The sequence below is a fragment of the Phaseolus vulgaris genome, chromosome 3 (genome assembly GCF_051622355.1).
Source record: "Phaseolus vulgaris cultivar YP4 chromosome 3, ASM5162235v1, whole genome shotgun sequence".
NCBI lineage: Eukaryota > Viridiplantae > Streptophyta > Magnoliopsida > Fabales > Fabaceae > Phaseolus > Phaseolus vulgaris.
This window is the reverse complement of record NC_143500.1, coordinates 3,078,561-3,094,865: the sequence shown is the minus strand read 5'-3', so window position 1 is coordinate 3,094,865 and position 16,305 is coordinate 3,078,561. Positions and strand designations below refer to the sequence as shown.

The following is a 16,305-nucleotide window of genomic DNA, read 5'->3' as shown; positions in this document are numbered from 1 at the left end:
AATTCTTGAAATGTTCTTAAATGTGTCGTATTGGAATCGACATTTGTACGATAAATTCTAATAATTTTAAAATAGTTATAACACGATTTTTTTTTAAAAATACATTAATTTTTTTAAAATTTAAATTTATTATATAAATTTTTATTATAATTACAAAAATAAAAAATAAATCCTCATCAAAAATATATTTTTACTATAAAAAAAATTAAAACATAGTATATATATACATCTTTATTATTAACTTATTTAATTATATAATATATATATTTAGATTTTCATATTTTATATTTTAAAGATTATATGTATTTTATGTTCGTGTAATAAGACATTTTAAAGATTATATGTATTTTATGTTCGTGTAAAAATTATATGTATTTTATGTTCGTGTAATATCGTATTATATTTGTGTATGTATTAATTTATATAATTTATAATTATATAATATATTTATTTATATTTTTAAGATTAAATGTATTTTGTGTTCGTGTAATATTAGTCACCATATATTGTATCAGTGTTGTACTTTCATACATAGGTTTTACTAGTTAAAGTAGGTTGTTATGAACATTTAATTTGGTGCTATATATTTGAGTCATGGGTGACTTTAGACTTGTTCTGTTGTAATTGAATGGATCGCAGTAACTTTAGACCTTATTTATTCAAAGTCGTCTAACACTGCGTTGGGAAAAACAGAGAATTGCTTCTGAGTTGTGTTAAGGCTACACATGTTTCACATTATTTCACGTCAAGACATGGATAGCAGATATATGCACATCCAAACATGCCATAAGAGGGAACTGATTTCAATTTGGACAGTGGAACCAGGCATGTTCATTAGTGAACAGCTTTTTCTCAACACAGTTGCACTGTGTCTTACACCCAAAAACAGTGAACAAAACTATTAATGGCCTTGGAAATGATTTCAATCATACTTTTTACAGACCAACAAAGTCTTTTAGCACTTAAGTATTTGTAACTAATAGTCAATGTAGAATACACACTTATATAACACGAATATTAAGATACATAGAATCTTTATTTAGAATGTATTAGAATAATCTTTAGAATGTATTATATATGGGAATATAGATTTATATATTATATAACTATGAATTATATAAATTGATAATAAAAATTTATGTATACAAGTATGTTTCAGTTTTTTTATAGTAGAAAGATATTTTTTATGGTTGGTTTCAAATGATTTGTTCCTTATTTTTATAATCATAATAAAATTTTGTATAATAAATTTGAATTTTTAGAAATATTTTTTTTAAATTGTGTTATAACTGTGCTAGAATTGTTAGAAATTCAACAAAACTGATAAGTATTCTATAAGTATCGGACGAGTGTCGATATCCGATACATATGTTGAATACAAAACACCATTTAAGAGACGTGAGTTTCATAGCTACTCGTCCACATTTTTAAATATACAACTTCTCTTTCTTATACTCCAATAATCAAACCTTATTATTGTGAGTTTTCTTTTTCATGGTGGAACATAAAAAAGTAATTTTAAATACCATTTTGCAAACTCCACAAAAATTGAAAGAAATAACCTAAACTTTAAATGAATAAAAATATATAGCCTTGTGACAGTAGTAAGACATAACTTGCATGAAGTTGCAAACTTTGATTATGCAAAGAATATGAAGAAATAAAGGAGCAATTTTCAAGAATATATGTTCTATTTAGTAAAGTTGTTATCGTGTATTAGAACCTTTTATTCTATCTTTGTAATATGTTAGATGATATATGATCTATTAAAATGTATTAAAGATAACTTGCATAAAATTTAAGTTGAAATATTAAAAAAAAAAGTTCATTTTAAAAAGTCTCAATTAGATACTTTTTTAAAATATATAAATTTAGTTCTTTTTGTCAAATTTGCAAAACATCCTTCAAAAATAAAGGATATACCAAATAAATTAATAATGTGTTATATGATTTTAGATAACATTTCAACAATACACTTATCACGTCATTATTCTCTTACAAGATAATTTTATCAATTTAACATAAGAGATTAAATTGTTACATTTAAAAAAATAATAAAATTGAAAATTTTAAACATATATAGAAATCAACTTAAAAATAATAAGACAAAATAAACTATTTCTCTTTCTCTCTATATATACTCTTACAACTTATCAAATATTGAATGTCCCCTATCGAATTGTTCTTATCTTTTTTCTAATTTCGACTGTTCACTTTGAATGCCCGAGAGGGTGGAGTACCTGCAAAGATACTCCGACGCTCAAGTTAGGTGAGGTCAATTTTGGTGATTAAGTTCAGAATTCAAAATAACATTATCTTTCACTATGATGATTTTCTCTTATTTATACTATTGTAGTGAGCCTTATCCTGTCAGAATGATTAAGATGCGTTAATTCACGTTTTATAACTTCTAATCGAAATTAATATTTTTAACCCACCTTAACATTTTTTTTTTTTAAAGTCACTAGATAGTCTAGGCATTTGAACTCCAAATTTTCATGGTATAATAAAATATATATATATATATATTTTGTTTAACCATAATAATTTATTTACTATTAGAAGAATTTTATTTATTTATTTATGTTCACATTTTCATACATTTCATTACCTATGACGACAATTTTTCTATTTTGAGCATCACATTATTATGTAAAAAATGAAAAGGTTTAAATTGAAAGGTTGTTTTGGGCGCGAGAAGTGAAGAAGAAGAGAAATGGAGGGTGAGGAGTGAGGTAGCATAGAAGTTACAGAGTTGTGATGATCAGATCAGTGTATGATGCAAAGCTATTGAGGGTTGTAAGACGCTTCTGTTCCACTCATTTCCATCACCAAGATGCGTTGGATTCCTATTCCTACGCCACCATGCTCCAACAAGCTATCCGAAATCGCCACCCCAACTCAGGGAAGAGCCTCCACTGCCACATTCTCAAGCGAGGCGCCCCTTTGGACCTCTTCGCCCAAAACGTTCTTCTCAACACCTACGTCCACTTCCACTCCTTCGATGACGCCTCCAAACTGTTCGACGAAATGCCCCTCATTAACACCGCCTCTTTCGTCACCTTGGCTCATGGCTTCTCCTGTTCCGGCCAATTTCATCACGCCCTTCACTTGCTTCTCAGGTATGCCTCTTCACAATTCCACCACCTATTTAGTCAGTCACAAGTTAAGTTAGGAAGTTTGCTACTTGCTAGTTGGGTTGGGTCCTTCATGAACCAATCCAATAAAACAAAAAGGACATAAGGCTTGGACACGTCTATTAAATAACATGTCCGTGTTGGACACACTTATCAGACACCAACACTTGTAAGACACAATAAGACACAATAAGACACGTAAGTGTCCAATTCAAAAAATATTTATAAGTTTTTGAGAATTCTAACACGGTTCTAACACAATTTTAAAAAGAAGAAATACATTAATTTTTTTAAAAAATCAAATTTATTGTATAAATTTTTATTATGATTATAAAGATAAGAAACAAATTCTTGTCAACCAGTCATGGAAAATATCTTTGTGCTATAAAAAAAACTGAAACATACTTGTGTACATAAATCTTTATTGTCAATTTATATAATTAATAATTTATATAATATATACGTGTCCTCGTGTCTCACATTTTAAAGATTATATGTATTTCCGTGTTGTGTTCGAGAGCCGAAACTTTTCTTTTGTACTGCATTGGGTTTCAAATGTTTTTTCATCTATGTTATTTGTGTTGCCTAACAGGATCACTACTGAGTTTATATCATTCATGTTTTCATTTTTAAATTTTCGTCGCAATTTATATTTATTTATGAATGTATATCTAATTATAGATAATTTTTAGTAATTATTTGAGTGTGACTATAAATATCATTATCAATCTGGATAAGTTTATTTTAATAGTATACATTTAAAGAGTTATAGTCAGGTTTGATCTCTGGTATGTGTGTATTGAAAAACATTTGTCGGGAGAGGTTAACCCCTTAAATGAGTCTTAATATCTCAAGTATCAGTCCTTGGCTCTGGACAGAGGGATACCCTAGTTCACCCAAAAAACCCTGATATTTGCAATCCAAATGGCTTTATGGATTGAATTGGATCAAATTTAAATTTAAACTAAACCAATTAGATATTAAGAAAACTGAAGTGATTGAATGTGATGGTTTTTCACCTCGAAGTTGATCCAATCCAATTGGTGAACACAGGTTGTTCAGAGAAGGATACGAGGTGAACCAGTTTGTTTTCACGACACTACTCAAGTTGCTGGTGAGAATGGAGTTGACTGATACATCTTGGAGTGTGCATGCATATGTTTATAAGCTTGGTCATCACTCTGATGCGTATGTTGGGACTGCACTACTTAGTGCCTATTCTGTCTGTGGAAATGTTGATGCTGCACGTGCTGTTTTTGATGGCATTTGTTGTAAGGACATGGTGTCTTGGACTGGAATGGTAGCTTGCTATGCTGAGAACTATTGCAATGAGGATGCCTTGCTACTTTTCTGCCAGATGAGGACTATGGGGTACCCACCAAACAATTTTTCCATTTCTGCTGCGCTCAAGTCCTGTCTTGGTCTAGAAGCCTTTGAGGTTGGGAAAAGCGTTCATGGATGTGCTTTGAAAGCGTGTTATGATAGGGATCTTTATGTTGGCACTGCACTGCTTGAACTGTATGCCAAGTCTGGAGAGATTGCCGAGGCACAGCAACTTTTCGAAGAAATGCCGAAAGATGATCTTATTCCATGGAGTCTCATGATAGCGCGGTATGCTCAAAGTGAAAAGAGTAGAGAGGCTTTGGAGTTGTTTTGTAGAATGAGGCAATCATCTGTTGTCCCTAATAATTTTACTTTTGCTAGTGTGCTGCAAGCTTGTGCATCTCTGGTTTCATTGAATTTGGGAAGGCAAATTCATTCTTCTGTACTGAAAGTTGGTATTGACTCAAATGTGTTTGTGTCCAATGCCCTCATGGATGTTTACGCCAAGTGTGGTGAAATTGAAAACTCGGTGAAGTTATTCATTGGATCGGTAGAGAAAAACGAGGTTACTTGGAATACTATAATTGTTGGTTATGTTCAGTTAGGGGATGGGGAGAAAGCATTAAATTTATTTTCAAACATGCTTGGATATGATATACAGCCAACAGAAGTGACTTACTCAAGTGTTCTGCGTGCCTCTGCCAGTTTAGTTTCATTAGAGCCAGGGCGTCAAATTCATTCCTTAACCATCAAAACCATGTATAACAATGATAATGTAGTTGCAAATTCTTTGATAGACATGTATGCTAAATGTGGTAGAATTGATGATGCTCGGCTAACATTTGATAAGATGAATAAACGAAATGAAGTTTCATGGAATGCTATAATATGTGGATATTCTATGCATGGCTTGAGTATGGAGGCTCTAGACTTATTTGACATGATGCAAAAGACCAATTGTAAACCAAATAAACTCACTTTTGTTGGTGTTCTTTCTGCATGTAGCAATGCAGGGTTGTTAGACAAAGGACGAACTCATTTTAGGTCAATGTTACAGGACTATGGCATTGAACCATGCATAGAACATTATACTTGCATGGTTTGGCTTCTTGGAAGATTAGGCCAATTTGATGAAGCAATTAACCTCATTGGAGAAATTCCATTTCAGCCTAGTGTTATGGTGTGGCGTGCACTACTTGGTGCTTGTGTTATCCATAAGAATCTTGACCTAGGTAAAGTTTGTGCACAGCACGTACTTGAGATGGAGCCCCATGATGATGCAACTCATGTACTTCTGTCAAACATGTATGCCACAGAAAGGAGATGGGACAGAGTTGCTTCTGTTAGAAAAAACATGAAAAAGATAAAAGTGAAAAAGGAACCAGGATTAAGCTGGGTTGAGAACCAAGGTGTAGTTCACTATTTCACTGTAGGAGACACCTCTCATCCCGACATTAAACTAATACATGCAATGCTTGAATGGTTAAACAAAAAAAGCAGGGAAGCAGGGTATGTTCCTGATTGCAGTGTTGTTCTGCTTAATGTGGAGGATGATGAAAAGCAAAGTCTCTTGTGGGCACACAGTGAAAGACTGGCACTGGCTTTTGGACTGATACATACTCCACCTGCATCTTCTATTCGTATCATTAAAAATCTTCGGATTTGTGTAGATTGTCACACTGTTATAAAGTTTATATCAAAAATTGTGCAGAGAGAAATTGTTATCAGAGACATAAACCGGTTCCATCATTTTCAGCATGGCATTTGCTCCTGTGGTGACTACTGGTAGTGATTAGATACATCATTTATCTCTGAGTAAGATTCATTTTATCTTTTTTCTTAGACAAGATTAGTTTAAATCTCTTATAATAGTTTTATCTTTTAGGTAACATTCTATTTGTATATAGATATATGGGTACACTTGATGTAACCAAATGAGCTGAATTAGATTTCATGCTGTTGTCTTCTCTGCATTATGCAGAATTATTACATTTAACTTGTAGTAGGATATTTTTTTTGTAGCGTCTCTCATTATGAAACTAGTGCAAGTTCAAGCAAGCAATTCAGTACAATATATACAACTTTGAGTGAATGCATAACATTATAATGAATTGAAAACATGACTTAATCTAATTCATCTGATCACGTAAACCTGTTTATTTTTTCACAGTCAATTTGGTTCACTTCAAACTTTACTATCAACTTTTTATTTTAATAATAAATTTGATTACCCGATTCAAACCATTTACACAGTTAGTTTGGTTTGTTTTGGGGTCCAAATCCAAATCCAAGTTTGAGTTTATAATTGCTATGATATATATTTTTTATAGTATTTTTTTTTACTTATAGGAAATAATAATAATTATTTTTTTGAAGTTTTTTTTAATTATTATGCTTATAATACATTAAAGTGAGCTTTACCTCTTTTAATAACCAATCTTCTTCCTATACACAATCAAGAAACAAAACATCCATCTACATGCTTAAAATACTTAATTGTTTACCAACTAGCTAGACCTAGTTCATAGAAAAGATCAACAAAATAAGTGACAATGGATAACACATAGAGTTAGTTTAGTATCTAAATCTTCACAGGGATAGTGGATATAGAAGTAGGAATGTTGGTCATATGCAACTGATTGCAATGAAAGTGACAACTCTTGCATGGAAGGTATTTGAAGATATAGAGTTCCATGAAAGGTCAATTTGCACAAAAGGGGAATCCTACCACTGAATGGTCCAAGGACATGTGAGCATGTATTCTTCAAATGAGTGGTGATGAGTTGTGTTCTTATGTATTGATTAAAGTATTTTGGTGATGGGGTTAAGAAAAGCTATTAAGTAGGTGAAGCATCATCTGTGTAAAGGTAGGACTACCTCTTTAAAGGATTTTTCCTTTATAAAAAAAGTGTCACTAATGTTATAGAATGAATAATAAATATACAATAAAAAAGACAAATAATGCAATATTTATATATGAAATATTACAATTTACACACATATAACAATCACTTCAAAATTTACAGAAAAAAAAACCTATTACATATGAAACACTAGCCTGCCACCTTTTAGAACTCCCCTCCTCAAACCAACCACAAAATATACACAGAATCAACAATATAAAACACTAGTTGCAACAATCAATACTATACAATTCTTCTTTTCCTATTACATATTGAATGTATCTAGAAAATTAGGAATATATCCTCTTTTTTCCACACTTACATTTAAGAGGGAGACACATTCTAGAAGAACAAATATTGTAGCATAAATATTTTCTTGTGTGCCTATTTCTTTCCCAAACGTGTCAGAGGAAACTTGAAAAAGATTCATCCCTGAAACAGTATGTAAGAGAAATGTCAAATGATGTTAATGTTAGTGAAACCTACTGTATATGGAAAAAGTGATGATATATTGATAATTATGCATCAGATTAACGGTAAATAGAATAATTTTAAAATTGTATTGATTTAGAATAATTTTAAAATTGTATTGATGAAATCACAGTTGTAAACTAATTTATTTTAATTTAAAGATGTTAAAATAACATTTTTCCTATATAACTCATTTTTATAAGAAAAATATTTAAAATACACCAAATATATCTATTTCAACAAATACATTTGTAATTTGATCAATACAATTTTAAAATTAATTTTGAAAAAAAATATTTTTTCAATTATAATTTGATACATAGTTGTTAACCTATCCATATTCTTTAAAGACGTTAATGCTATTTCTTTTTGCTATAAAATGGATTAAAAAGTCGAATTAATTCCTATTTCAAATATTTGTATATTTTACTCATGCTTATATACTAGAAGCAAAATTTAGATAGAATGTTACGAAAGTGTTATTCTTAAACAAAAAAAGTTTTGTATGATGAAATTTAAAAGATATTTAAACAAATTTGTAGATAAATAATTATAAGAAAAGAAATGAAAAATGTTGTTGAAGGGGAATGATATGTACTAACTTTTTGAAGGGGAAATAAGTGATTATTTGTAACGTGGTTTGGGACTAGCGTTAGCGGGCGAAACAGCGTTTCCCTTCGTAATGTTCTGCACAAGCACGTCCCCCACGCTTTCTCCGATGCCCTCCACCAGTCCTCCGATGAACTCGATCACCACCTGAGAGGCCACGCGGGCGGCGGCGGCGAGCACGCTCGGCTTCTGCGGCGGCTTGATGCCGTTCGCGAGGAGGCCGTTGATCTTGGTCTTGGCGCAGGCGGCGTGGAGGTGGTAGTCGCAGACGGTGCAGCGGTAGACCTTGCCGGACTTGCGCTTCTTGCACTCGGCGCAGACGAAGGAGGCGGGGTCGACGGCGGCGGAGGAGGTTGTTGGGAGGATCTTGAGAGTGTGGGGATGCGAAGGGAAGTCGATCTCGGTGTTGAGCATGGCGCAGCAGGGATGCATCTGGAAGGCGCAGGCGGTGCAGAGGAAGGCGAAGCCCTTCGTCGGCTTCACACACACATCGCACTTCACTTTCCCTCCCATTCCACTTTTTACTGAAACACGTTACCCATGCAATCAATTTTTCCACCAATTATTATCAAATTCATAAAAATATTTTATTTTTCTTACTTTCTCCAAATAAATCTTATTTTTAATTCAATTTACAACATCTCAATAAATTATAAATTATAATTAGAACATTTCATAGTATATAAATAAATATAAGTATATAAATAAATATAAATCTTATTTTTTAAGCTGGTGATTTTATGAAGTTAAGTTAAGTTTAAAGTTTACTTATTAATATGTATAGTCTATCCTAACGATTGTTTGTTGACCTTATCAGACAACTCGTTATCGGACTATGTATAATATATAGTGTCACACCCAGTTGGTAACCTCGACATGAAGAAAGTGTGTTGAGGATCTCATATCGATTATAGATTATAACTTTTTATAATATATAAGTAGATGCAAATTTCACAAAGTGTTATAAGGTTGAGTTAGATTAAAAGTCTATTTTTAATATGTGTTAATTTATTTTAAGTTGTGAAAAATTTATTTGATTTTTTTAAATGATGAGTGGACTTTTGAGGCATCCAATTGTTTGAGATGTCTTTATTACCTGCTAATGTGATCATATATGTCAAATTTTATGAAAAAATTTATCCAAACTTTATAAATTCTGTTTTCAAATGGAATCTTTATCAATATCCATATATATCAAAAGAAACAGTTTTTTGAAGCAATTACTAAATGGATTGTAAGAAAGAAATATCTAGAGATTAAAATCATATAATATTCAGCACAGTTCTTTCTGTAACATTATCTCTGATACATATACATGGTTGATAATATTTGATTGAACAAGGTTATGATGATTGAAGAGTGAGAGAGAGATGAAGAAGATGATAACCTGGTTTGGAGTGGAACAAGAGAGAGTGTTGTGAGTGAAAGGGATGTGCCTTGAGAGCAGTAGGAGCCAAGGCACAGAAATCATGCATCTGAAAGTCACATTGTTGGCAAACAAACCTCTTCCCAGACCCATACTCCTTGCACCCTACACAGTTGAAGAGATCAGGGAGATCCACCATTGACAGAGGGTGCTGAGGGTGGCTGAAGTGAACAATCTCCTCCCCAAATATCAGCTGTGGAGAGGTTGGAAACTCCACAGGTGGAGGAGGAGACCTTTTGCTCACAAACCCTGTGGAATATTGCTCACTGGGGGCTTTGAATTGGTGGTGTTCCATTGTTGGTGAACACTTTTCAAACCTATAGCTTTTGCTTTTCTTCACTTGCCTTAGACTCTTCATCATCATCATCTATCTATGGATTAATATATAGTAACCCTCTTCTCTTCAATTTAGTGTAGAACAAATGGCCACACCTTCTGCAGAATATATATATATATATATATATATATATATATATATAAATTTGTCTGCAAAAAGGTGGTTGCACTGTTCATGTCTTTGGAAAACTAAAGAGCTAATTGTTGAAATTAAGAAGATGCCATGCATCAAAGCATCTTGCATGTGTGTGAGACATATGAAGAAGCACTATTAACCTTTTTGTTTGTGCATGATGCTTGTGCCACCTTGTGCTACTCTGTAACTTGTACTCTTTCTTCTCTCTATTTCCAATGCTTATCTCTGGTAATATTATCACTACTACTATAAAATGATTAATTACTTAGATAAAAAAAATATTTACTTTTATATTGATTAAATTAAATATTATTTTAGTTATTAAAAAATTATTAATTTTTATTATTGATAAATAATTTTTAAATTGATATCTATTAGTTATCTAAGTTTTAGCTACCAATTATTTAGATCTAAAGTTGGTATTCAAAACCTAGGTATCTAATTAAATACTAATTTGGAAATCATTTATTAATAATAGAAACTAATTTATATATCAATAAAGTTTTTAATCTCTAAAATAATATCTAATTTTTTTAATATAATAACTAATTATTGTTGGTCTTTAAGATTGATTTCTATTTAATAATTTTCTTGTAATGTATGTGTCTTTTTTTTAGTTTTTTTTAAAAAAAAATAAAAATGAATTTGTCTATGATAGAATGAATTCAACTCTTAATTAAGAAAAAAAAATACTTATATAATTTATTTTATATTCCATTTCAATTCAAATATAAAAAAGTGTTATCTAATGTTTATATTTATTAAGAATGTTAATTAACATCGTGTAATTAAATAATCACGTTAAAGATTTTTTTAATTGAAATATGATATTAAAAATAAAAGATTCATCATTATTATTTAATAAGCACTAGGTTTTCATAGTATATTTTCTGACATTGGATCGATTCAAAAAATAAAATAAATAAATTGTACATCTTTCCTCATTTAAAGCCATTTTTTTTATAAAATATTTTGAGAATCATATCTATCTCTATTATTTTGTGAATTATCCTTAAACAATAACACTAATTATCTTTAAAACATGATAAACACCTTTTCAATGCACCATACGTAATAAAATAATAACTGTTTTGAGGAAGTTCAGTTTAAGTGTCTCTCTAAACAAGCACAGTTTGTTAATTAATTTTGAACTAATAATATGTTTTTAACATAAAATAATCTGTACCGGTCGGCACCGGACGACCGCAGTATACTCATGGTAAAATCATCACAAAACCCTGCGTCTTATACGACTCTTCGTCCTTCCATGACCTCTAGCCGGACGACCGAATGGTTTATGTCGATTAAATCTAATTTAATCCAGAACGTGGTTACACGTGTAGAAAAGAGCAGTTATGACAACCATTGACGAAGTAAAAACACATTCTCTAGACCACTCCCCTGGTTTTCAGGAAACCACCAGGCACGACCCAAAGACCACTAAGCATGTCTCTAACCATCAACTGATTGGCCCACATGGCCAAGGCCCAGGTCAACCTACTAAAGGGACTTCTGAAAAGGGGGAAAAGGTACGTTTTCCATACTATCAGAGAATTCACACTTGAGCACCATCGCTGACTTGAGCGTCGGAGTGCAATCGCAGGTACCCCCGCCGGCCGACCGAAGCACGCGAAGAGAAAGAAGACTTGAAGAATAGGACAACCAAGAGTGAAGAAGACACCTTGTATCGACGTGGATCAACATTACTCAGTCCCCAATATCCATACAGGTACATAATCTTTACACTGATAATGTAAATTTAATCACAAACCATCACACAAAGTAATTTTTTTTATAGTTTTAACAATTATAAATCATATCGATAATGATTTTTGATTAATTGCTTTTGTAAAATTATTTTACGCAAATAAACTCATATATATGTGTTTCTTGGGAAGCCAGCATTAGAACATAGGGTTTTTGTTCGATGTGGGGCCAATAAATTGAGATTTCTACGAAGTTGGTGAAATGTAAGGAAAAAAATTGATACCCTTTCTCCAAAGTCAAGGTTTTCTTTCAAGCAATTCAAGGGGTAGTTTGATTTTGAGATAAAATTAGGCATTTTGCTAAAGTGAGAATTTTACTTTATAAGTTTACTTTTATAAGTTAATTATGAGAGTTTAAGTTAGATTGAAATTTCATTATCTTAAGATGATATCAAAATTATTAATAACCTATCTTAATTAAATTATTGATGGGGAAAACGCACGCGGAAGCAACACACATAATTACGAATCAACTGCAGAAAATAAACCTCACATGATTTAACGTGGTTTGGTCGCCAACTGCAATCTACATCCACACGGACAACTATTAAGTTTTTATTCTATCCTTTTGCATACCAATTACAAGTACAATTATCTCTTTAAATAGATATTATAAAAGGGACACAATGATTAAGCCCACTCACTAAACATGGTGCCTAGTCAGTCCAACCCAATTGGTCTTAACTTCATACCCAACAATTATTTGGATTTCTCATGTTATTTGCTATTCGATCTTTCTTATTTTTATATTTGATGGTGTGAGAAGATGTGTTGAAGATTCTAACTATTTAGAAATATGTTTTAAATTATACATTGAAAATTATTTCAAGAGATAAAGACATCTCATAGTATATAAGTGTAAATCTCATCTTATAAGTTGATTTTATAAGGTTGAGTTAGACTTAAAGTTCATTCTTTAACATGGTATTAAAACATCTTGTTAATCAGACCGTTATTGAGTTTTTATAAAATTGAATTAAACTTCAAATTCACTTTCTAATATTATATATATATATGACTATAAATTTTATTTTATTAAACAAATTTTATGAGATTGAGTTCACTTTAAGATATAGTTCTTAATGCTTAATAATGTAATTAAACAATGTGATTAATTTGCATCCTATAACACGGTTTAATATAGTTAATTTTGTGAGTTGTATTCCATAAATATTTGAAGAATTATTAGATGCCCCTTTCAATCACTTGACTATGTGTCATTGAAAGTGATTCCCAATTATTATTTGTTTGAGTGTTGCAAGTGATTCCCATTTACATTATTCCTACATTAATTTTGCTTTATCCCATTTTGGCTTCCAAAATCCACAAGCCAAACAACAAAAGTGCCCAAAATTGAGATACGTATTCGTATTCCTATCTTTCATCTTTAAGACTTTCAGCACCAAAACCTTTCCACCATTTTGCTATTTGCTGTCACTTTTTGTTCTATTTAGTTATTAACACTTCACCCTAAGAATAATAAGAACCAAAATTGTTACCTAACTCAACCCTATTATGTTTCTTCCAGATAAATCTTTTTAAACGTTTGAATTGTGGAAACAAAATGCTTTCTACTATGCTGATTAAGAAAATTCAAAAGCTGAAGAACAATAGATTAATTGTTTAATAAAGGGAAGAAGATGCAGCTTGAAAGAGCAATAGTAGTCTAGATACCTCATTTCTCTACTTCAACCTAGATTCTTCTCTCTTTATCTCACAGGTTACAAACATGTCAATTGTATATAGTAGATTGATTTTTTTTTTATTAGATTAATTTAGAGCATTCTTTTATATTGCTCATGCAACACTTGTATTAGATTCGCCACATCATTATGTGCATATTAAGTTACCTATTGGATCATTATTATACATATCACTAAGTTACCTTATTGGATCATTATCTAACTCAACTATTTCTGAATTTTATATTATATATTTAGTCCTAAATATAAGGTGGTTAAAGTTCTCACATGTTATAATTTTTTAACTAGAATAAACTAGAGAGATTAATCACCTTCAATAATACGTGGACCCATATAAAAAAATTATAATAACTCATCATTGAATTCAAATCAGAGAAGGGGTTGAGGAAAGATGAACCCATTGTTCCCTTCCTAAATTTTATAATGATGGGTGTTGTAAGATAGGCAGAGGAAAAGAAATTTTTGGACAACATTGAAGTAGAAGATAGAGAGATTAAGGTAAATATTCTCCAATATGCTGATGAAACTTTATTTTTTTGCAAAGATAATACTCAAAATTTATTACTCCTGAAATCTATTATGAGTTGTTTCGAATTAGCCTCTAGTTTAAAAGTGAATTATATGAAGAGTAAGATTTGAGGGGTATGAGTAGATAACACTATGATACATTGATATGCTTCCATTCTCAATTGTGGCACTACAAAAACCCCTTTCATATATTTGGGAATGGCCATGGGGGACAACCATACAAGGAATATGTTCTGGGAAGGGATGATAGGAAAGATTAGGAAAAAATTGGATGGATAGAAAGGTAAATATTTATCAATGATAGACAAGATTTGCTTACTAAGATCGGTGATTACATCATTCTCATTATTTTATTTATCTTTCTTCAAGATATCTGTTTTGGTGATGAAAACAATCAAGAAAATCCAAAGACAATTTTTATGGGGATGGGAGACGTATGTGAGGAAAATAGCATGGATACCTTGGGAAAATGTATGTAAATCTAAGGGGGAAAGATGATTAGGGGTAATAGACATAAGACTATTCAACATAACATTATTAGAAAAATGGGTTTGGTGTCTAGAAACTGTAAATGATGGTTTATTGAAAGAAATAATAAAGTATAAGTATGAGGGGTAAAGGGAATTAAAGAATCAAAGAATAAACAAGGAATCTCTTTGGTGGAGAGATTTGAAAATGATTTAGGAGTTAGAGGAGTGGAGGAATACATTCGAAGATGATATCATTTGAGAGATTGGAGAAGGGAAAAATATAAGATTTTGGAAAGACAAGTGAGTAGACAATGAAGAACTTAAAGTTAAATTTCCAAGATTATATTCTTTATCTACTTGCAAAGAAGCTAAGCCAAATCAAACTCGGAGATGGAGCAATAATGTGTGGAAATGGAAGTTGAAGTGGAGGAGAAATTTGTTTGATTAGGATATGAATCGAGTAATTAAGCTATTGCAACCATTAGAGGACAAGGGATTAATCAAGCAAGGAGAGGATACATGGTTGTGGAAGGAAGGAAAGTTTTTTACCTACAGAGTAAAATCAACATATATCATATTAAGGAACATGCTTAGTGATGAACAGGATAATGTATGAATATTTTCAGAAGATCAAAGCTTTACCTTCAACACATTTAGTAGTTTGGGGGATGCTACAAAATAAAGTAGCAACAAAAGATAATTTACTTAGGCAAGGGTAGTCATGGATAATGCATTATGTGTCATGTATGGCAAGGAAAAGGAAACATCTAGCCATTTGTTCTTTACTTGTAGGATAGCCTAGTTAATGTGGAGTATGTGCTATTTAAAGATTGATGAGGTTTTGGTTAATCATTGCTGCTCAAAATCACATTTTTTTGCAGTTTAGGTTGTCCAAGTTATCACTATATGCAAAAAGTTTGGAGATGTATGTGGGTTGCTATAATAGGAGAGATTTGAAAACAAAGAACAATGTTATATTTAAGAGTGCTGGAATAAATCACTTAGAGATATATACGATGACTCAATTAAAGGTATGGTCATGGATTATATTGATAAAACATTTAACATATTTTACATATTTTGACTGGTGTATTGATCCTATGGCTTGTCTGAAATATTTGATAAAACAATAATTTTTCACAAGAGGGTCTTATTTATTGTAGTTGTTGACAATACTAACTTGACTTCTAATTACAATGGTGAGGGTGGTAGTATGCTTGGTGGTAGTATGCTTGTGCAATGCAGGGGAAGTATATTGGAAGGATGACTATATAATATGTACCTTGGAATAATTTAAAGGGTACAATTTAAAATAAGCTTAGAATTGGTCCAATGTACTATTTCAGATCCAAATGCTGGACCTGGGGCAAGTCATGATTGTTCCGACCTATTCTAAATATTAATTAAATAATTTTTTTATAAAAATTTAAAATCATAATAAAGAAAAAAATAATATTATCAAGTATTTAAGATTAAAATTATACACATTTTTTTTTC

The 16,305-nt window shown here is 31.3% G+C and overlaps 2 protein-coding genes across 3 annotated transcripts; one reads left to right on the top strand and one right to left on the bottom strand.

The window, feature by feature from the left end:
• Window positions 1-2,621: 2,621 nt before the first annotated feature.
• On the top strand, window positions 2,622-6,448 carry LOC137806081 (Tetratricopeptide repeat (TPR)-like superfamily protein). Its single transcript, XM_068606016.2, has 2 exons — window positions 2,622-3,122; window positions 4,191-6,448. Exons 1-2 carry the CDS (start codon window positions 2,761-2,763, stop codon window positions 6,247-6,249), a joined length of 2,421 nt encoding a protein of 806 aa, XP_068462117.1. The 5' UTR covers window positions 2,622-2,760; the 3' UTR covers window positions 6,250-6,448.
• A 953-nt stretch (window positions 6,449-7,401) lies between these two features.
• Window positions 7,402-10,503, bottom strand: LOC137806082 (Cysteine/Histidine-rich C1 domain family protein). Of its 2 annotated transcripts, none has more exons than XM_068606017.2 (3): window positions 9,831-10,503; window positions 8,437-8,967; window positions 7,402-7,795 (listed from the first exon to the last, which is right to left on the bottom strand). In XM_068606017.2, exons 1-2 carry the CDS (start codon window positions 10,234-10,236, stop codon window positions 8,459-8,461), a joined length of 915 nt encoding a protein of 304 aa, XP_068462118.2. In that variant the 5' UTR covers window positions 10,237-10,503; the 3' UTR covers window positions 7,402-7,795; window positions 8,437-8,458. The 2 variants fall into 2 exon arrangements, with proteins under 2 accessions (XP_068462118.2, XP_068462119.2); XM_068606018.2 differs by having other exon boundaries at window positions 8,433-8,967; window positions 9,831-10,500.
• Window positions 10,504-16,305: the final 5,802 nt, after the last annotated feature.

What these genes read in the sequence shown, in the direction of transcription:
- LOC137806081 (XM_068606016.2), top strand. Translation starts at nt 2,761, where the DNA reads ATGATCAGATCAGTGTATGATGCAAAGCTATTGAGGGTTGTAAGACGC. An exon ending in GCCCTTCACTTGCTTCTCAG is followed by an intron (nt 3,123 to 4,190) that starts GTATGCCTCTTC and finishes TGGTGAACACAG; the next exon opens with GTTGTTCAGAGAAGGATACG.
- LOC137806082 (XM_068606017.2), bottom strand. Translation starts at nt 10,236, where the DNA reads ATGATGATGATGAAGAGTCTAAGGCAAGTGAAGAAAAGCAAAAGCTAT. An exon ending in CTTGTTCCACTCCAAACCAG is followed by an intron (nt 8,968 to 9,830) that starts GTTATCATCTTC and finishes AACGTGTTTCAG; the next exon opens with TAAAAAGTGGAATGGGAGGG.